This window comes from Nuphar pumila, chromosome 7 (assembly GCF_984573655.1).
Source record: "Nuphar pumila chromosome 7, dmNupPumi1.hap1.1, whole genome shotgun sequence".
Taxonomy (NCBI): Eukaryota; Viridiplantae; Streptophyta; class Magnoliopsida; order Nymphaeales; family Nymphaeaceae; genus Nuphar; species Nuphar pumila.
In genome coordinates this window covers 103668048-103690409 of record NC_143255.1, presented here as the reverse complement: position 1 = coordinate 103690409, position 22362 = coordinate 103668048, and the positions used below count along the sequence as shown (strand labels likewise).

The 22362-nt window shown below is 38.1% G+C and overlaps 2 protein-coding genes across 4 annotated transcripts; one reads left to right on the top strand and one right to left on the bottom strand.

Annotated features, from left to right (window-relative positions):
* The first annotated feature begins 1086 nt into the window (after positions 1–1086).
* LOC149832717 (uncharacterized) lies at positions 1087–11698 on the top strand. The gene is made up of 6 exons (XM_090013290.1): positions 1087–1196; positions 1411–1564; positions 4923–5057; positions 5941–6116; positions 9595–9713; positions 11533–11698. The coding sequence occupies exons 2-6, from the start codon at positions 1477–1479 to the stop codon at positions 11696–11698; spliced, it is 684 nt and encodes a 227-aa protein (XP_089869416.1). The 5' UTR covers positions 1087–1196; positions 1411–1476.
* Positions 11699–16046: 4348 nt separating this feature from the next.
* LOC149832716 (uncharacterized) lies at positions 16047–21048 on the bottom strand. 3 transcript variants are annotated; one of them, XM_090012559.1, is made up of 6 exons: positions 20925–21048; positions 19887–20792; positions 18842–18918; positions 17367–17416; positions 16950–17095; positions 16047–16456 (listed from the first exon to the last, which is right to left on the bottom strand). In XM_090012559.1, the coding sequence occupies exons 2-6, from the start codon at positions 19904–19906 to the stop codon at positions 16243–16245; spliced, it is 507 nt and encodes a 168-aa protein (XP_089868685.1). In that variant the 5' UTR covers positions 19907–20792; positions 20925–21048; the 3' UTR covers positions 16047–16242. The 3 variants fall into 3 exon arrangements, 2 of the variants coding, with proteins under 2 accessions (XP_089868685.1, XP_089868684.1); XM_090012558.1 differs by having other exon boundaries at positions 19887–19931; XR_016433128.1 differs by lacking the exon at positions 19887–20792 and having other exon boundaries at positions 20925–21036.
* Between the last annotated feature and the right edge of the window lie 1314 nt (positions 21049–22362).

Sequence of the window (22362 nt, the reverse complement as noted above, 5' to 3'; positions counted from 1 at the left end):
AAAGTTTTATAGGACGACTATTAGACCCGCTTTACTATATGGTACGGAATGTTGGGCTGCCAAGAGACATCATATTCAAAAAATGAGTGTAGCTGAGATGCGGATGCTTAGATGGATGTGTGGAAATACAATAAAAGATAAGATTCGGAACGAAGAGATACGTAAGAAGGTAGGTGTTGCACCCATTGAAAATAAGATGCGAGAGAATCGTTTACGGTGGTTTGGACATATTCGGCGAAGGCCTAATGATGCTCCAGTTAGAAGGTTGGAGAAATGGGAAAATATATTAGTTAAAAGAGGTCGGGGTAGGCCTAGGAAGACTTGGATGGAGATGATAGGAAAGGATATGAATGCTTTGAACCTCACCGAGGACATGGCGTTGGATAGAAATGATTGGAGGAAAAGGATTCATGTGGAAGACCCAAAATGAATTTCTTTTTTGGTTCATATCGCTGACCCCAATTGTTTTGGGATGAAGGCGTAGTTGTTGTTGTTGTTGTTGTTGGGTTTAAGCCATGGGCCTTTTTTTATGAAAAATAAGGTCAGGAATGACCCGTTCAGGCCAGGTCGCGGGCTGCCCAGCCCATTGTCCAGCCCTACCCAGATGGATCTGAACTTGGATTTAACCTGTTTCTTGAATTCTAGATTCGGATCTAGATCTACCTTCGTCCAACATGTATCTAACCCGTTTTCACCCATGTCTAAACCCTGGTAATGCTGCCTTGTGCCAAAAACCCAGATGACGTAGTAATAATAGTCTGACTTCGGTCATCCTTCAAAAATCAAGCCCAAATTTCTTTACATTGCCAGTTTTAGAAACTGATGCGAGTATATGACCATATTACATTAACATTATAGGTGGCAAAGATTCCTTTTAAGACTTATTTTTCAAACTCACTACTTTGTCAAAGAGATCTTTACAAATTTCTTCGTTTGCATCATTTTCAAGCATCCTTTTTCATGCGTTATGGAAGAATGGGAGACTCAAGGTGCAAGGAATCCGTTTTATTAAAAAAAAAAAAAAAGGTCGCAAAGAATCGGCTTTGTTCTTATTCTCTTTTCCCTTTATTCTTCTTCATCCGCTGAAGATGATAAGAGTTGGGCTACGACCAGAATGTCTTCGCCATGACGATGATAAGAGTTGATCAACTTCGTCCTCTTCTGATCTTCGGAATTCTCTCCAGCTTGGTTTTTATGTACGTAAGATTGCCCATCTCTGAATCTTTTCCAGTTTTCTTTCAGTTGAATAGAAATTAGAAATCATGATGTATCGTTGACAAGATTTTTCCGCTGCGACCTTTATGAGGGATGCCTTTCTGTTAAAAAAAAAAGTCAAGATTTTTCATAGAATTGAACTAAGGGATTCTACTTTCTTTGGTTGTGGATTGTGTGACAATGCAATTGGAGCAGTTGGGGATCAGATGGGGTTGGCCGTTTCAAAGCTGGTGAGGATGCTGTTAATTTGCAAAGAGGGAGATGAGGATTCTGATGGTGAGTCTTGATGCTGCGGGCAAGACCACCATTCTCTATAAGCTCAAGCTTGGAGAGATCGTCACCACCATTGGTAATTAGCACTCTTTCTTAGAGCTTCGTATTCACCTGATTTTCTTTTATTATAAAGTTTCAGTCTATTGTTAACTATTGAGTTTTTGCTGTTTTTATCTGCGTAAATATCAAATATCTTATTTTAATACTTGTACTCCACTGAAAAATCTATGAAAATCATATTTGCAAAGTAAATTATATACAACATTCAACGCAAATATTAAGAAGTCCTGCTAGATGGTATGGTACTATAGACAGTAGCAAAGACAAATTCATGAAATAAATAATTTTAAAAATAAGAGCGGGGTAATGTTTGCTACCCTCGTGGGTAAGGAACCCCTAGTTAAAAAACTGTAATATTTTTATTTATTTATTTTTCGTTTTTTTTTGCTCATCTGACCCTTCAGATGTTATCTACATATTAAGTTTAGTAGAAACTCACCTTTGGATCATATTTTTCTGATGTATAGGTTTGATTTTATGAGCCAAATTTTCAAATCTCAAAAGATCATATTTTTACATAAAAATCTATGATCCAAGGGTGGATACCTACTATTTTGACCATGCTGAAGACATCCATGAGGTCAGATATGGTTAAAACAACCTGCCTCTATGAGTTCCAACTAGGGAGTTCGTTACCAGCCAGGGTAGCAAATGCTATCCCTAAGAACTGGCTGGTGTGACAAATGTCTAAAAAGAAAAAAAAAATAGTGGTTTTGTTTATAATATGGATGCCATCCATAATTGTTAAACTTCATACATGGCTAGTGGAGGGTAATATTGGCTACACTCGCGGGTAAGAAACCCCACTACAAGAAAAATGTGGATTAGCGACGGACGCTATCCGTCGTTAATTCGTCATTAATCCATCGCTAAACAGCTTAGCGATGGATTGGCGATGGATAACGTCCATCGCATATTTCTCGTCACTAATTAGCGACAAAAATGATTTGTCGTTACTTCCATTGCTAATTTGTGACAGATTAACAACGAACATGATCCGTCATGAGTCCGTCGCTATTTTAAATTAGCAACGGATAATATTCGCCGCTAGTCCGTCGCTATTTTAACTTAACGGCGAATAATATCCGTCGCTAAATTTTAAAAAAAATTAAAAACTGCCAGGCGGTATTCCGACAGCAATAGGCCGGACTTGTACCGCACCACACATGCGTTGCACCCGAGCGGCCCGGCCCGCCACTGCGGGGTCTTTTGCACAGAACTGGTGCACTCTCCAGCGCCCTCCCGACTTTGTTCCCTACTTTTCTGGCCTGGCCCGCCATTGCGGGGTCTTCCACACAACGCAGGAGAGCGCACCTCCGAACCGGTGCACTCTCATGTGCGCTCTCCATCACCCTCTCAACCTGGTTCCTTGCTTGTCCGGCCCGGCCCGCCACTGTGGGGTGTTCTGCACAATACAGTGGCTGCACCTCTGAACCGGCGCGCTCCCGACCTGCTTCCCTTGCTTGTCTGTCGACTTGAAATCAGAACCCCTAACACACTACAAGAAAAACCCTGAATAGTGACGGATATTTGCGACGAAAAAAATCTGTCACAAATTAGCGGTGGAATTAACGAGAGAACATTATCCACCGCCAATCTTTAAAATATTTTGAAATTAGCAACAGAACAAATTCTGTCTCAAATACGTCGCTAATTATCGACAGATGGGCGACAAAAAAACTTTTGTCACAAAACTGTAGCAACTTAGCAACGGAATTAGCGAGAGAAATATTCTGTCACAAATCCGTCGCTCTTTGTCGCTCATTAACTACGGATTTGCGATGGAATATTTCCCTCGCTAATTTTTGTTTAAAGCTATCAAATTAGGGCACTAACCTCCCTCTGTCTCTCCCTCGTTACCCATAGGGTGATTCAGCCTGAACCTGGTAACTTGCTGGTCGGTCGCAAGGGATCAGCTGTTAGGGCGGAAGGGGCACAACTCCTTCCGCCTTTTTCTTTTCTTCTCAGATGGAGAGGGGCCGGCTGATGGAGCCTGCCCTCTCTCTCTTCCTCTCTGTTGCAGGGCGCTCGGTCGGCTGGCCCTCTCTCTCTCTTGACTCTCTCTTGAAGAGTTTTTTTTTTCCTGCAACTCATCGACAACCATGGCTACCGGCCGGATTCGTACTTACAGTGTCGCTGGCAGTGATTCCGGTAAGCTTCTCCCTCTTTCTGCAACTTTGTCGGGTTTTTTTTCTTCACACCTCTTTCTCTGTCACTCTTTTGTTTGATCGACGGGTGGAGGAGACACACCGTGAGGGCTTTGGGTAAGGATAAACCTCACCTCCACCCGACGATCTTGGGGGGTGAGGTTTATCTTGTCCCCCCTATCACGCGATAAGGGGAAGGGGGAAGGCAGTGAGGTTTGATTTCTATTATAACAACAGGGTGCCCCACCTTGCATTTGTTGCCGTATAGGAGGAGGAGAATTTTTCTATTATAACAACAAGGTGCCCCACCTCCTCTATTTTGTTTCTTGTTTTGATGTTCTAGAGAGGCAGCAAACTAGAGTCTGTCTGGTACATTATCTGCAGAAATAGGAAATCTGACCAATATTATCTCTGGAGAGATACCTGCAGAGCTGAGGAAACTTTCAAAATTGAAGACACTTGATCTTTCTAATAACAAATTTTCTGGACCTCTCTCTGATAGCCTTGGTAAGCTCACCAGTCTTCAATATTTGTGAGTTTTTATCCTTTTTTAAGTTTTCACTGTGTGTGTGTTTTCTGTTTTTCCTTCTCTTTCTTCACTTGTAATGTATGGTCTTATTTTTCTTGAGGTAAATAACATGGTCATGGTTGAGTGCATGCAGGAGGTTAAACAATAACAGTCTCTGTGGAGGTTTTCCTGTTTCTCTTGCTAAAATCCCACAACTTATTTTTCTGTAAGTTTAGTCTCCCATTTATTTTTCACTGAGAAGTTGAAGTGCTAAATTCCTAAGACGTTTCTAGATATGGTGATGTTTAGTTACTTTTAGATGCCATGATGTTACAAGGACTTGTCTTTCAACAATTTGAGTGGACCCGTGCCCAAAGTTCCTGCTAGAACATTCAAGTAAAAATGTTTTGTGGCATCCTTTGTTATGTTCTTTTCATATTGTTGTTTTTTCTTATGTGGGTTGTATTTTATCTGATGTTAGTATTGAAGGCAATCTTCTAAAATGCGGGAGCGGTTCTGCACAAGATTGTTCCACAACAACTCAGTCAACTATTCTTTCTTCCCCTCCAAATGCATCACCTGGTACGTTTCTTTCTCTCCATCCACTAATTATTCTTCTTCCTTTTTTCACTGTATGTTTCAACAAGACTTTCTACAATTTAGCATTTTGGTATCTAAAGATCTGTTTGTTGGTTTTTTGTCATTCTTTTTTTATTCAGGAAAACAAAAGGGCCATAAAGTCGTTGTTGCATTTGGAGTTGCTCTTGGCTGCACTTCAGACGCCCTCCTTGTTTTAGCTTTTGTAGCTTGGTGGAGAAAGAAGCAAAACAAGCAAATGATCCAGGGTGACTATGGTTGGTCCTTTTTTTACTTTTTAATCTAAATTTTATCATCTCCCCCCAAAATTTGTTGTAATTTTTTAAATCACACTTTGGAAACAGATGTATAGTTGTATATTGTCTTTGTTGGAAAGTTAACTGTGGTATGAGATGATCACACTTTGGATCTTTTCTCAAAATGTATGATTGTCATGAAATTTCGGTACATTGTGGTTGATTTCTGAAGCCCTTGGAAAGCCAACTCATGTTGCAGACACATAACTCAAAGCATGTTTTCTACTAAAGAAAGTGTATATATCACATTTGTAAGGTTAGATCTGCAGGAGTGGAACAAATTGACAAATGTGTTGTTTTCTACTAGATTGCAGGTACAAAAAGACTAGCAAATTTATATCCTATTAGGAGGCCTTCATGAGCAGTTCCTATTAGTTTTGAAAGTGTTGTTAAATGCTTTGTTGTGCTTGCCAGCATCAAACAGAATCAGGCATAAAAAGATAATTCTAGTAGAACCTAATCTATGTAGGTGATTGTGCATTGGACTTACTCTGTTGACTCTTTCGGTCATATTTTTTCATAAGAATGTATATAATCTGTTACATGTTATTTAAGAGTGGAAGACAAAAATATTTCATTTTTGAGATATTAATCATAGCTTTCTCTTCTTTTATGACATGTAGCCTCATTGCAATCTTATATTTTAAATTTGATGTTTCAGATTGCTTCAGTTAGGTAACAAATCGTACCTCTGGCCAAGGTAGGCTTTCCCATTGCATATTCTTAGTGCGCAACTACTTTTTTATTCTATTGCAGGCTTAGTTTCTGTTAGATCTTTTGTGGAGATTTTGGCACTATTTTCCTTTCTCATGATTTAGTTTTATGTTATCCTTGGGTGCTTCAGCAAAGCCTTTGGTCATCTCATTTTTGGGGTCGAGTGAAATATATGCTGGCTGCACTAATCTGGCTTATCAACAAGCTGTGGAAGATGGAGCTGATGTCCTTGATTGCCCAGTTCAAATGACGAAGGATGGATTTGCTATATGCTTAAACACTTCAGAATTGAAGAAGCGAGAACAAGTGGGTCTGATGTTATTCATTTTGAAGATTGTATATGTGACCTTGTCGACACATTCAGGTTGTCTTTAAAAAAACTCTGTGCAATGACATTTGCAGTGCACAATATTGAAATGAAATTAAAAAAAGAAATTTTCTTCATTTAGTAGCTGTTGTAAAGGAATGGAAGCCCACATGTAATGCTAACATATGGTATCATCTTCTCAATGCTAATTTATCGGGCACATTTGCAAGTGGAAAAGTAGAACTCTGCCCTTGGAAAAGTGGTTGACCTCAAGACCAATAATGAAGAAAAATTTCATTGCCCCTGGGAAAGGCACATGAGGCGCGCCTCAAGGCGTATGAGTGTGCACGCCTCGGCTTGAGGCGCACCTCAAGGTGCTTGAGGCGCGCCTCAAGGTGCATGAGGCGCACGCCTTGGGGCTCTTTTTAATTTTTTTTTTTAAATTTTGTGACGGATTAGCGATAGCTATTATCTGTCGCTAATATTCAGGGATTATACGTTTTGTGACAGATTGTATTCCGTCGCACATCCGTCGCTAACTTAGTTGATGAAAAGTTAGCAGCGGAATTTATCCGAATATACTCCGTCACAAATCCATCGCTAAGTAGCGACGGATTTGCGACGAAAATAAGTCATCGTAAATCCATCGCTAATTAGCGACGAATTGGCGGCAGATAAATTCCATCAGAATTTAGCGACTAGAATTATGCAACGGACGATATTCATCACTAATCTGTCGCTAAACAGTTTAGCGACAGATATTGTCCATCGCTACTTGGTGTTTTTCTTGTAGTGACAGAATCGTTAGGTCGGAAACGGAAAGCCACGCTCGAAAAGGAAAACCACTTACAGGACTGAAGAGGTCAGGCCGGCCTGGTCCTCCAGCGCCGACGGGTGACTCTGACTCTTCTTCCTCGCGTTCCTCCGCCACGAGCTCGGCCTCGTTCAAGAAGTCAAGGAGGCCCTCCACGAAGTAGTCAGTTTAAATTTTGTACGGGGAGAGAGAGAAAATTTTGCGCCTTAGATGAGTCGGTTTAAATCGAAAAATAGCGATGGATTAGAGACGGAAAAATTCCCTTGCTAATTAGCGACAAAAATATTCTCTCGCTAATTCCGTCGCTAATTAGCATTTTTCTTGTAGTGTTTGCTGACAGAAAAATTTCATTGCTCATTAGCGACAGAATTAGTGAGAGAAAACTTTTTGTCGCTAATTTTGTAAATATTTTGAATGTTAGCGACAAATAATTTTTTCTCGCTAATCCGTCGCTAATTTGCGACGAAAAAAATTCGTCACAAATATCCATCGCTAATTAGCATTTTTCTTGTAGTGTTAATTGAAACTCATAATAGAAAGTTGTTTGGACCAAATCTAACCCTATGGATGTGTTCAGCCTGGTCAAAATAGTTGTAAAGGATTGGATCATATTCATTCAACATAAAAATACAATTTTACGAGGGTCCAAAATTTAATACATTGTAGGTCGTTGATTTTTCAACCCTGCAAAATCTTACATATCCTGTGGAATAACATGATCCAAGCACTGATTTCTACTGACCCAAACATGTAGATCACATATGAAGAATCTGATGTGCGAAAAACAAAAAAATAAATAAAAATTATTACAATTTTTTTACTAGGGATAACTTACCATAGGGAAATCCAACATTACAATTTCATTACCAGACAAGGTAATCACCATAGATCCTCTCTGTTTGCATGTGTATGTGAATTTCTTCCTATTCTCTTTCTAGCTGTTTATTGTGTTAGGGAAATTTTGGATAAGAGTAATTCTTTTTGTTTTAAAACATTGATACACCGTATTAATTCGATGTCAATACATTTGCTATTGTACGTAAATAAAGTCCTTCATAGTTGTCTATGATACAGAGCGGCAGATGTGGAGAATAATGTCTTAAGAAAATGACTCCAAAGAGGAGCGGCTTAGAATGTATTAACAAGAATTTGTTTGTTTTATCAGTTAATCTGAACTATGACTACTTAAAGACAATTTAAAACTAGTTTTTAAGACGATAAAACTTAATCCAATATACATTGTAACTCATCATTAGGATATGGGATTTTCAAAAGTTTTACCTAGGTGAGGTCTTAGACCTTATTCCACTTGAAGAGAAATGCTAAGCTCTGACCACTAAGATGCTGGTGTCGCATGCACTTACAGATGTGTTCTTAGGGATTGGTGGGTCCTAGCTGAATGAAAAATATATATATACATTCCTAGCAATGACAGAGAGCGTGTTCTTGAAGCCAGAGATGAGCTGCAGCGAATGCTGAGTGAGGTTAGTCCTTTCTTGTAGATCTTTAGAACATTCACAGTAGTCGTACGTCCTCTTAGTTACAATTCTTTTTAGCCCATGTCTTGGAGGTTTTATACTAAACAGAAGCTTCAGGATTAAGCTTTAACAGTTGATTCAGTAATGATCATGATTTCCTTATTCTACTATTTCTTGATCTTGATTTTTCTTGATTTTTTTTTTCTAATTTTGAAATTTTCTATATCCGGAACAACAAATAGCCAGGTGAGTGGGTGCACAAGTTGCACGCAGGCGCATAGATACACAACAGAGAGGAAGTGAAGGCTCATTTAATTGAAAACTGAAGTTACTGAACTGTATAACATCCGCAGGTTCTGTGCATATATTACTAGATGACCTCTTTCTATACATTATTTTGTTTACCCTAGTGAGCAAGCATCAAATTTTAAATGACTAGCGGATATCAGCATATAAATTAATACTAATTTAAACACTTGGCCTTACAAGCATGTTGTGGTCAATTGTCCCATATAACCACATTTAACTAGGGGAGTAAATATGGATTTCAAGTTAACCTGTTTGTAGGGCAATCCTTTTGAACATTGAACATAACTTATATGTGGGCTCTAAGTGTGCATTTTTGTGATTTATGGTCTGAATGACCAGGGTGACAATGAGGAAAGATCATCGGTTTTGGTTGCCTAATCATTAAGGATGTGTTTGATAGCCAGGAATCTCAGATCCTGGATGGCGTGGAGCGGCACTGATTGGTTTAACAGACACAGGATCTCAGATCCGCCAGATTGAGGGTGTGAGATTCCTCACTTAGGTGAGGGTGAGAAAGGAGGAGGAGGGGTGCGGTTGGGGGATGGGATCTGAGAACTGACCTCCCCACTCCGTTCTAAGATTTCAAATTTGATTGATAGATATCCCTCAGGTCTGAAATCCGGGGCTACCAAATGCCCCCTAGGTGTTTTTCCTATGTACTGTCAATTGAAGTTGACAAAATTGGATCTTGTATATTCTCTTATAACAAGTATTGAAGAAGTATTGAAGTGTATTGTCCATGCAAGACAAAAATTTTGGATTTTGTTTATATTTATCCTATGAACAACTCCTATATTTGGGTTTCAATTTGAGGTGCATGGTTCTTCAAAATGTAGTGTCAAACTGAATTGCTTTTTCCTTTTTTCAATTATTCAGGAGGAATTGCATGATGCTATACTGTTTGTATTTGCCAACAAGCAAGATCTTCCAAACAGCATGAGTGTTTCAGAAATAACTTACAAGCTTGGACTGCAATCTCTTCATCAGCGGCGATGGTAAGATGAATCTGCTTGAGGTTTCATGAATCAGTTGAGCTTTGCTAATTGCTATTACAGAACCTTAGCATTAGGGAGCATATGGACGATCTTGGCTATTCATTGGTGTAAAGTGCACGTAGTTTCTCATGACAAATGCAAAAGATCATAATTTTTACTTTTGAATTCTAGTATTTGTTTTACCTTAGATAAGATCTTATGCAAATTGATGAGATTGGAGATGGATGGATAGACTATAATTCAATAATGGCATTATGTTGATGATAAGGATATCCATGGCACCGTCGGTTTCACTTTTCCTAAAATCTCTGCTATTATCTCTCTTTCCTTCTCTAAAGGGTTGTACATGGCTGGATACTTATCTTCCTTTTTTAGTTGCCATGATTTGTGGATCAGGCACTATTTGTAACCCATCCTTGAGATAATGAAAGATGTGTTGATCGATCTTCACTCGTGGACGTAGGTCTCTATGACCGAACCACCTTCCCTCTTTGTGTTGTTGCTTCCTTCCCTTCTCATCTACTCTCTTGTGATGAACTGCACGTGACACATCATTTTAACATGGTATCAAAGCAGGTTCTCTGAATCGAAAGTAGTGATGTTGTAGTGCTTCTTGGTTCATTATGGCTAACAACAGTCAAAATATTGAATATGCTACTCCCACCATTAATCATGAGCAAATTAGTACCTCTCTGAAAATCACTACCGTTTTGCTTAATGGTTACAACTACACGGCATGGGCGAAGTCTGCCGCTCTTGTTCTCAACGAAAAAACCAAGTTGGGACGTGTTACGGGAAAAAACCCAAGCCAACAGAAACTGATTACAGTTTTAAGGAGTGGAAATCGAGCAACCATATGGTCATGGCATGGCTTCTGAATTCCACGGAGCCATGTATTTTCGAAGAATTTATGTTTCTTGATTCGGCTAATCATTTGGGATGTGGCTAAGGATCTTTACGGCCAGCAATATAATATGGATAAGAGCTATCAGTTAGCTCAATATATCTATAATTTGAAGCTTGACGATATGCCCTTCAGCGAATATTTAGGGCAGCTGAGAAGTATGTGGGATGAATTTGATTCTTACATTCCTCCCATTATTGATGCAGGTTCTTTTAAAAAGTGGAGAGATCACGAAAAACTCTTTCAAATGTTTGCTGGACTGGGACCGACATATGAACAACTTAGAAGCCAAATCTTAATGTCCTCTGAATTGCCCTCCCTCAATGTGGCATGTGCCACTATCATGCATGAGGAGTCCCGTCAAAAAGTTATGAATGCAAAAAGTGAAGAAGTCGATGAAAGCAGAGCAACACTTGTGACCAAGCAAGATGAAAAACAATTAAAATTCTCTCAAGATGCCGAAATACAAAAATCCAAAGAGAAGAAATTATTTTGCACCTTTTTCAAGAGAGACAACCATTCTCGGGAACGGCGTTGGAAGCTCAATAAATGGCCAAATGTGTTTAAAGGCAAACAACAAGCTAAAAACTCACACAAATTCTTCAAGGATTCGCAAAGAATAATATAGCTGCCTTTGCATACAAAGATTCAGGTATACCTAATGAATCTTGCTCTTGTTTTGCCACTCATCCATCTAGCAGTTACGTATGGATTGTCGATTCTGGTGCATCTGAACATATGACAAGGCAGACTTTTTATTTAGAAAGCATCATATCTAATATTAGTTCTAAACTTGTCTCTGTTGCTAATGGTTCTCTTATGAATGCCGAAGGAAGAGGATAAGTTAATTTTTTTTTGTTAAAAAGATAGTGCTCTTTATCTACCAACATTAACATCTAATTTGTTGTCTATCAGCACAATTATCAGATCCTTGAATTGTTATGTTATTTTCACCCCTACTGAGGTATTATTTCAGGACAAGGGGAAAGGGAGGATGATTGGTAGAGGAACTGAATCTCGTGGTCTCTACATTCTTGACAACCCAAATAAAGCATTGGTGGCACAATCAGATGATGAATGAAGAATGTGGTATATCAGGTTAGGTCATCCTTCCAGCAAGGTGCTAAGAAAATTGAAGCCCAATTTAGACTTTGACTGGAATAAATGTGAGACATGTCAATTTGCTAAAATGACTCGCCCTTTCCCTCGTCTGAGAGAGTTTCATCACAAAAGTTTGATATTATTCACTCGGACGTTTGAGGACCTTCCCCAGTCTTATCTCACAAGGGTTACAAATATTATTTGACTTCCATTGATGAATTTTTCAGAGTTACTTGGGTTTATTTTCTCAAAACTAAAGATGAAGTGTTTGATAAATTTGTCAATTTCTACACTATGATTCAGACTCAATACAGTTGCAAGATCAAAATCTTGAGAACCGATAATGGGATTGAATATATAAATGATAAGTTTGTTGATTTCCGTATAAAAAATGACATGGAACATGAGACCTCATGTGTCGGAACACCTCAATAGAATGATATCGCCGAAAGAAAAAATTGTCATCTTCTTAAGATCACTAGGGCTTTGTTGTTTCAAATGAATGTTCCTGAAAATTTTTGAGATGATGCAGTTAGCACTGCTAGCTATATTATAAACCATCTTCCTACCCACAATTTGGATTTTAAGTCTCCCATTGAAGTTCTCAAAGAGAGAGAACACTCTATATCTCATTTAAAAACTTTTGGTTGAGTTGCATATGTTTGGAAACATCCTATGTTTAGGAGCAAACTTCAACAAAGGGTTATCAAATGTGTGTTTCTTGGATGTTCACCATCTCAAAAAGGATATCGGTGCTATGATGCTAAAAATCATAAATTTTATATTTCAGGGGATGTCTCTTTTGATGAAAGCACAACATATTTCAAAAGTAAGGAATATGGTAGCAAGGGGGAGCAACAACCTAAAAATGATATTGTTTTGCCCAATGTCACCCTTATAGTGTTCCTTTAGATAATAATGTGCCAAATCTGACTAGTCAGATTCAACCGATTAATTATAACTTTAGTCAGAATGAAGAAGGGGTCGTTCTCCAATATGAAAGAATCACTTGAATGCCCAATAGATTGCGAGACTTTGTTACATATATTGATACTATTTATCCTATTGAAAATCAAATTCAATATGAGCATATCTTCAAAAGCTACATTTCATATCTTGCTAAAATCTCAGAACATCATGAACCAAGTTCGTTCGATGAAGCCTACAAACAAAAGCTATGGTGTGATGCAATGAGGGAAGAACTTGAGGCCATGAAAAAAAAATGGAACATGGGAGGTTGTACCAAAACTAAAAGACAAAAACATTGTTGGGTGTAGATGAGTCTACAAGGTCAAGTATAAAAGCGATGCATTGGTAGAAATGTTCAAAGCAAGACTAGTTACTAGGAGGTTTTCTCAAACTAAAGGAATTGATTACACAGAAACATTTGCACCAGTAGCGAAAGTGAATTCTTTCATAATTTTATTATCCATTGCATGTAATAAAAAATGGAACTTATTCCAATTAGATGTTAAAAATGCATTTTTACAAGGAGATCTCACTGAGGAAGTCTTCATGGTAGATTCCACCTGGACACCCCAGTTGGAATGATTTTAGTGTTGCTTGCATACTTAAAAAATCTATCTATGGTCTTAAGCAATCACCCCAGGCATGGTACGCCAAGATGAGCCAGGCCTCGAAAGAAAATGGCTTCAAGAGGTGTGTTTCTAATAACTCTCTGTTTATCAAAAGAAGTGACAAATGCATCACTATTATATTGGTGTATGTCGATGATATAATTGTGACAAGTGATAACATGAATGATATAGATAATGTCAGGAAATACTTACATAAAGTTTTTGATATTAAGGATTTGGGAAAATTAATATATTTTCTTGGAATTGAGAGCAGACATTCAAGAAAAGGATTATATCTCTCTCAAATGAAGTACACTATTGACTTGTTAACAGAAACCGGAAAACTTGTTATTAAACCTGCCAACACGCCTATAGAGGTGAATCATAAACTCTAAAAAGCTAAATCAGAACCAATCCAAGATATTAAGCAGTATCAAAAGCTTATGGGGAAGCTTTATTTATTTGATTGTTACTTGTCCAGATATTGCATACATCGTGGGAGAAGTTAGTAAATTCATACACAACCCTCAAAAGTCTCATAAAGATGTTGTCGATCACATTCTATGATATTTAAAAAAAACTCCAAGACGTGGTATTTGGTACAAGAGAAATGAGAATATGGATATTTGTAGTTACATGGATGCTGATTGGGTTGGCAGTGCTCTCGACAGAAAATCCACAATCGATTTTTGCATATTTGTGGGTGGTAATTTGGTATCCTGAAAGAGTAAAAAATACAAGGTTGTGTCTCGTTCAAGTGCTGAAGGAGAATACAGGGCTATGGCTACCACAACATGTGAATTAACCTAGACTAAAGCGCTTATTGAAGAGATGGGATTCAAAGTTCAAACTCTGATGCCTATGTATTACGACAATCAAACAACTATACATATAGTTGCAAATTTGGTGTTTCATGAAAGAACGAAACACATAGAAATAGATTATCATTTTGTCAGAGATAAAGTGCAAAGCAAGAAAATATTTACTGATTTCATAGCCAGTATAGATCAACTTGCCTATATTTTTACTAAAGTTGTGCCCAAGGATAATCTATAGAGAGTTTTTGACAAGCTGGAAACTCATGATATATTTGCCCCTCAGCTTGAGGGGGAGTGTTGACGATAAAGATATCCATGGCACCGCCGTTTTCACTTTTCCTAAAATCTCTGCTATTATCTCTCTTTCCTTCTCTAAAGGGATGTATATGGCGGGATACTTATCTTCTTTTTTTAGTTGCCATGATTTGTAGATCTGGTACTATTTGTAACCCATCCTTGAGATAATGAAAGATGTGCTGATCGGTGTTCTCTCGTGGATGTAGGTCTCTATAACCAAACCATGTTACCTCCCCTTGTCATCTACTCTCTTGTGATGAACTGCACATGGCGCATCATTTTAATGTATTAAGATATCTTGACAAAACTTCCTCAATTGTGCATGTATCTTTTCCCATCAAAACAAATACAAATAATTCCATAAAAAAAACCAAGTGATGTGTTGATCAATCATTTATTTTGGTCTTGAAGGAATTTGTTATTTTCTGTTGAACAGGTATATTCAAACTTCAGACTACTTGTGTTACTTCAGGCGTGGGACTGTACGAAGGCTCTCTCTCTCTCTCTCTCTCTCTCTCTCTCTCTCTCTCTCTCTCTCTCTCTCTCTCTGTGTGTGTGTGTGTGTCGCGGGTGTTAAGCCTATTTTGATTCATAACGTTGTTGCAGGTGTAGCCATCCTCCTTGGTGTTAATGAAGGCTTGTTTTATGTATGCACCAACTTTGTTCAGACATAATGGAAAATGTACCTAAAGATTCTTAATAATGGTTAATATATATAGGAAAATGGGTCGGTGCTAAACCAATTTGGTGTTAAACCGCATGCTAAATGGGTTTTTCGAGCTTCTACAGTGCTTTTTATACAGTTCCAGCCCCATAAATGTGTTGGGCATAGTCGATTTACTAAGAATCCATACCTGGATCATGTATTTTCAATGAGAAAAATGATGTTTGGAGCCTCAAAATTTTACAAAGATTTTATACCGTTAAATTTTCAAACTTTATAAAAATCCACCAATGTGTTGGAATCAAACACTTCAAGAGCTGATCCCTCTAAAATCAAGTACATAGATCACATCCACATGGCCAAAATTTAAAAATAAAATGAAAAAAGCCTGAAAAAAATATCACATAATCATTATGAAAAATATAAGAGTTGCTGCATATTAGTGCACAGAGATGCATTCCATAGCGAAAGCTCTCTTAATGTTGGGAATATTTTTTTCTCATGAACTTTTGAAACGTAGCAAAGATGCTTATGGAGAGACCCTTGGTCTGCTTGCCCCAGATTTGCCTATGCATCATTTATACGATGAAGGGTTTGCGATTTTTATCTCAAAAAGTTATCCTAGCGTAACAGTTTTCCACGGTTTCAACATGGCGTTGGTGATTAATGCACGGTTACAACTTCTCTTCATAAAGACTTATTCAAACAACCAGGATACGTGGTCTAATTGCTTGTCAAATCAAAATTTGCATCTCCTTGAGTATGAGGAATCCCAAGTAATCCGAGTTCAATTGCTAAACCTATGCAAGCTAGCCAGATCCTAGTTGAATCAGTTGGACATAGAGTTGCAAATAACTCTTGAATCTTCAAGGTTCTGAAAAAATACTCCTGATTATGACAAGCTACCCCGCGCCACACCCTCTTAAATCCATTTATGAGGCTTTACATGACAAAGCAGATGCAGATCCGAAGTACCATGAAGACAGGATGAAACCACTTGATTTTGAGGGGCAAACGTCCACAAATCCGCTACCGGTGACACCAAAACTTGCCAGAAAACTTCCTTCAGGCATAATTCTTCTTTCTCATGTAAAACGGCTCTAACTTGAAATGATACCTATGTTTCTTCAGATAAGGACGTACTTATCTGCCTATCAAATCCAGTTTTTCATATTTCCATAGGTTGGATATGCTTGACCTTCGAATGCTTCTTTTGAGGTTTCCTATCACCAGCCTTCTTCGTGCTATTTTTTGGACGGTCCGGTTGTGCGTCTGTTCGTCGACAAAGAGTTAATTCCAAGTGCTGATGAATGGCAGATACTGAATCTGACTGGAATGCCGAATGACCTAGAACTGCTTGTAACTGTTTGGCTTCCTTCTCACTGATCAAATCAAGTTTTTGTCAGTTCAATCATCAAACCTGAAAGTTCCCCATAACAATCTAGAGGTGAATTTCCACCAATTTTAAAGTGTCAGGACCAAATATAGAATGTGAAAATAACAGTGTTTACGCAAGTATGTGAGCAACGACTTTGTGTGTGTGTGTGTATGTGTGCGTGTGTGTGTGTGTGGAGAGAGAGAGAGAGAGAGAGAGAGAGAGAGTACAATATGAAGGCAGAATATTTGAGGAACCTTCTTAAAGGTATCCAACTATCCATCCTATGACCCTTCTCAAGATACTCATAAAAAAGTTGTACTAAATATTAGTCATCATACTTTTTCAATTTTATTTTAAAGTGAAAAAAGCCAATCAAAGCTCATTTAATTCTAGCACAACTTTTTTTTTAAAGTATCTAGAGAGGAATCACAGGGCTCCTTAAAGGCCTCTACACACACACACACAGTTATTCATCAACAGAAGGATGGATGACCTACACTAGCTTCTGTTTAGATTTGCACTTCAACTCCGACTTGGTTGTTGGAGTCAGTGATTCATTACCAGCTACCTCCGGAAGGAACTCAGCAAGAGCCGAGAGGTCATATGCTTTCTTTCCTCTTCGACGACCCCTATGTCTTTTCTTCTGAGCAACCATGAACATGAAATAGCAAGAGACAAAAAAGTGATGAAATCAACATTACAAAGAAGTATAATAAGTCAACAACCAAACCAATGTCATAATTCCTTGCCAACCATATACATCAAGACCATCTGAATGAAATGGATTGTTGATGAAATTAGTTTACATGTATTCTATTCTCTAACATGTTTAAGACAAAATAATCTTTTTAGAATGAAAATTAAATATGGGAGCTGAGATCCAATAGCACAAGAGACCAAGGTAATCCCCTCACCTTTGCAATTGCCTTCTTGGCACCTGAAGAGATGAAAGTATCTCTGACCTCTGAAATAGATAATCAAAGTTTGGTTACATGTAGCAAAGACAACTAATCAAGTTATAGTTCACAGAAGGATGAAAGAACAGGTAAGAGGAAAAGAACATTTATAAAATAAAGAAAGCCAATGAAAAGACTATTTCTGCTTAAAGCATCATAGAAATTAGAATGTATGGATCAAATGAAAGAGTTACCGAAAAGAACTTGGAGAGACCTTCACAAATAGACCAGTTATTGCCACAAATGCCTCCTTGTTTTATTGAGAACATTTTTTAAATATTATACTAATTGAATTTTCTAAAGAAATGCATCATCACATCTGCTCATAGAGGTATCTCAATAAAGATTGTTTTGTCAGCCAGCCAGAAATTTTAAAATGTTCCCTTGCTTTGTATGACAAACAATCAGTACCATACATTCAGCAGATGTAAGTCACATACAACCTCTAACTGAAGTCGAAGAAAGTTCCCTGTTATGCATATGTGACCAAGTTATTAAAACAGGTCTAGAAAGTGACTTCCTACCCATCCACAATTTTCAAGTACCATTTTCCAGGGTAAAAAGGATAATGTTGGACAACAATATATGTGTTTTATCTTGAAAACAAAGTTGATCGGTTTTCAAAACTTTAAGTTTCATATGCAATAAGCTGCAAATAAGCAGAAGAGATGAGTGTGATCACAAAAGTAGATTCCCAAAGAATAATTTTGTCAATAAGAAGAAAAAAGAGAAAAAATTACCCACCTGAGGGTTATATGCCTATTGAAATTGGCATGGAGAACAAGTCCATTAATAAAGATACTGGAGATGCTAAGCATGGAATAACCATATTTTAATAACAAATGACTGAATTCAGTGTTGTGAAAAGCGTTGAAGCATAGCAAGGCGCTCCACCAAAAACTGAAGAGAGACGTAAAGTGCAAGCCTAAATTTTTTTTTTGAAAACTCTAAAAAATTATAAAAAAAAAATCTAAAAATACAAATAAATAAATAAAATACTTTATTGATGAAGTAACAACCAATAAGAAATAGAAAATCTCAAATAAGTACTAAAAAATATGATATTAACATATAAAAGTAACTAAGAAACTGATTACATAACCGGAAAACTAATTATATAATTGAAAATTATAGTGTCCTATAAAGCAACAACCAATAAGCAATAGAAAATCTCAAATAAGTACTAAAAAAAATATGAGATTAACCTATAAAAGTTAAAATAAATGAGATTAACTTATTCTTCTTCTTTTTTTGCGTTTCTTCCTTTTTTTTTGTGTTTCTTCCTTCTTCTTTTTTGCGCCTCACGCCTCAGGCTTGCACCTTGAGGCACAGAGGGCCATGCCTCAAGGCGCAAGTTTTTTATAACACTGGACTGAATACATTGCTGAAGACAAGAGTATGAAAGCAGAAAGCTGTTAAAGAGGACAACTTACTATCATGAAACTGAAGTTTCCTTTCAAGTTTATGCTTGGCTCTTAGTAAGGGATCCTTTTTTGTACGACCTGATGAACTGCAGCAATAATAAATAAAAACATTAACCAGTCAAACATTGCAAAAGTTCTGACAGAAATTTTGTTGATTCAACAAAACTTTTGTCAATTCAATTTTAAATGTCTAATATCTTAAAGTCCACTAACGACCATGTGTAAAATAGAGCACATGGACCTACCAACCGACTCCACCAATATTTTACAGTCTTAGTAAACCAATAGGATGTCAACAACCTCTGTAAGAAAGAAATCAAAAGTTGCAACATGAAGGCAAAGGAAGGTCAGGTACATGTTGATCAGTCCAAGTGAGGTGACGCATTGGATCTCTCTGCACCATGACGGGTCGGCCCAAATTATGCACGAGGCCAACACAACAAGCAACTTGACAGAGAATGGCTTATTAACAATTTCACAATTCACGAATAGGTCTCAACCAAGTAGATTTCCTGGTACCTCCTAATGAAAATATATGCCATCATGTCTGCATAAAGCAGGACCATGATCATGGCTAATAGGTCTTTAATTATAGAACCGTACTCCTTGAGATCCAAATGATTATGGACATTTAATAAGATATATTTAATAGATTAATGCATAGATGTTTCTGGCACCCGGTCACCAGTTGTATTTTCAACACCCAAGAAAGTTACCCACTATGGGTTTTCGCAAACTCATATGAGTGCAATGAAAGGTGCTCTGGCAGTCCAACCAACTGAGCTACTTGCTGCAATAACAACAGCCATGCTTACATTAGCTGTTCACTTCATATTATACCATGAATATCATGATCACAAATCAAAGGCCCATCACTACCATGAATTGTTCAAACTGAATTACACATTAGCACTTTCAATTCAAGGACTTTATTTAATCCATGAAAAAACACAAGTTTAACATAAACATATTGACCATATTTCACTAAAGAATATAGAATGATTACAAAAATGATGCCCAAGTCAAAATAAAATCTGGCAATGAGCCAACACACCTCTTGTTAACTGGACCCATCGTAAATGAAAGTTAAAGTTTGCACCTGAAAAGAAAAAAGCTACATTTAGTAACAAATGCACAAATCACAACGAAAAACAGAGGACGGCAACAAAATAACATGTATAACACCACACATTGATTATTTTGAAGATGGTTTAGATAGTTCAAACACGATATAGTGATATTCACATTTTAACTTTCTGCACTCAGGTTGTGCCTGGATGCTCCCACTATCCAGAAAACTGGGATAATTTGGCTTTGTCACGTTATGGAGCATAATCCAAAATTCCAACTTATCTAATTTTTCTAGACAAGTGGGTGCATCGAAAATCCAAAACATCTCAATGAGTGCAACAAAAACAACCCTTTGTCACAGGGCTCTGAATAAGGTCCGGACCTGCGATCTATGTTGTTTGAATTGGTGAAAAGAAGCAGTTGATTCTCGCTATTGATGGCGTGTTTTATAAATCCACATCTCAACTCGAAAAGCTTGCCTAGTTACAGTTAACACGACAGGAAATCCATTCACACAGAAAACAAGTAACAAAGAACAAAACTAACATCCAAAATAGACATAACATAAAATCATGCCAATCCATGAGAAACCATCTACGTGAGAAATGTAAAGGAATGGTTGGCACGCAACAACCGATCCCTCAAAAATCTCAGAAATAAGAATCACGATACTCAAATACTCAAAGAAGGGTCGTTCATCTTCTGGAGATTAGCCTTTGCATCAACAACGGCCGAAAAAGATACAAACATCTCTTCGAATCATTTTGACAAGCACTTGATCCACATCCTCCAAACAAATCGTTTCATTTAACAAGCACTTGATCCACATCCGCCAAACAAATCGTTTCATTCCCACAAAACCAAATGAGGGCATGGTTCATTTGATGCGCTGGTTGCAATACCGAGTATCAAGGACGGGTTAGTCCCTCGACCAGAAATTACTGGATTGAACAAATTTGACAAAGAACCATCTGCAGAACTCGACGGAAAACCGAAGAAAGCGGAGAGAGAGAGAGAGTACCTGAAGAACCACACTCAGATTCAGTGATTATGCAGGGCCGGCGTAGCTTCAGGCGATGGGGAAGTTGCGGAGGCGCCAGACTTCTTCAGGGCAATTGGCGAGTTGCAGAGGACCGAGATGCGATGGTTGGGGTTGAAGTCCTTAAAGGGCATTTATATCGCGTTTTCTTTAAAAAAATTGCGATATAAATAGGAGAATTTGAATTCAAGCATTTTTTTCAAAATATCATATATAAAACGTGAAAGATATAGAAATTTTTAATCGTGTTTTTTTGCGAGAATTCAATTTATCGCCGAGATTTACTGTGTTGCGCACAAGTTTAGATTTTAAAACATGCATAATTTCAAGACAACCTGACCTGACCTGACCCAACCCTAACCATTTCATGGATAGCTTCGACCCAATCTGGCCTCTCACATTGCTGGGTATGCAGGTTTCTAAAAAGGACAGGGGTGGACCAGTGGCAGAGCAAGGGGTGGGCGGTCGCCCACCCCCAAAAAAAATTGTATCGGATCCAGGTCGGGTTCGGACCCGACCCAGATTCGAAAACCCAATAGGGTTAAGTGAGTAGGGTCGCGGGGAAGGGCTCGCAACACCTTTCCCTGCACCGCCCTCCCCTTTCCTCCTCACCTCTCGTCTTCTCTGTTTCATCAGAGGGAACTCAGGGAAGGGGTGGAGCTCTGCGCCTGCTCCCTCTTCCCTCCCCTCTCGTTCCCTCTCCTCGCAACTCTCGTCTCTCTCTGTTTCATTGTGGCTTCCAACAGCCCCATCGCCGTCGGCTCCCTCTCGTCCTCTATGTTTCCCCCTCTAGCATATGCGATTTCCGGCAAGCCGATCTCCCTGGTGTCATTGTTGTTTTTGCATGGAATAATCTATGGCAAGGTAAGCTGTCATAGCTTCTTGGAAAGTACCAGAAGGATGCATTTCCTACACTGATCAATGGTAAGTCCTCTTTTATTTATGTTTTTATTAGCAAATTTTTTTTTGGGACTGGACTTAAAGTTGTTTTCATATCCTTGGATAGGTTTTAAATTTTGGATTCCAGCCAACATGCTGAATTTTGGGTATCAATTCTTTTGCCCATGTTATCATGTTTTATTTGCCCATTTTTAACAATATGATATTGGATTTTGAAAATGCAAGTAATTTCCATGATTATTGTATGTGAGCCACAAAAGGGATAGACATAGGATAGATCCTAGAATTAAGTGGTGGGCACTGAAAGGAGCTAAACAAGGAATGTTTGTAGAGAAGGTAGTTAAGGAAGCTGATTGGTGTCTCGAGGAGGATTCAGAATCAATGTGGAATAAGATAGCGGGTGGCATGAGAAAGGTGGCTAAGGAGGTATTGGGTGAGTCTAAAGGCGGTGCACCACTAGGTAAGGATACATCGTGGTGGAATGAGGATGTCAAATTAGCTATTAAGGTTAAAAGAGAGT

What these genes read in the sequence shown, in the direction of transcription:
- LOC149832717 (XM_090013290.1), top strand. Translation starts at nt 1,477, where the DNA reads ATGAGGATTCTGATGGTGAGTCTTGATGCTGCGGGCAAGACCACCATT. An exon ending in AGAGATCGTCACCACCATTG is followed by an intron (nt 1,565 to 4,922) that starts GTAATTAGCACT and finishes TTTTTTATTCAG; the next exon opens with GAAAACAAAAGGGCCATAAA. An exon ending in AATTGAAGAAGCGAGAACAA is followed by an intron (nt 6,117 to 9,594) that starts GTGGGTCTGATG and finishes TCAATTATTCAG; the next exon opens with GAGGAATTGCATGATGCTAT.
- LOC149832716 (XM_090012559.1), bottom strand. Translation starts at nt 19,906, where the DNA reads ATGGGTCCAGTTAACAAGAG. An exon ending in ATGGGTCCAGTTAACAAGAG is followed by an intron (nt 18,919 to 19,886) that starts GTGTGTTGGCTC and finishes TTATTGCTGCAG; the next exon opens with TTCATCAGGTCGTACAAAAA. An exon ending in CCAAGAAGGCAATTGCAAAG is followed by an intron (nt 17,096 to 17,366) that starts GTGAGGGGATTA and finishes ATGGTTGCTCAG; the next exon opens with AAGAAAAGACATAGGGGTCG.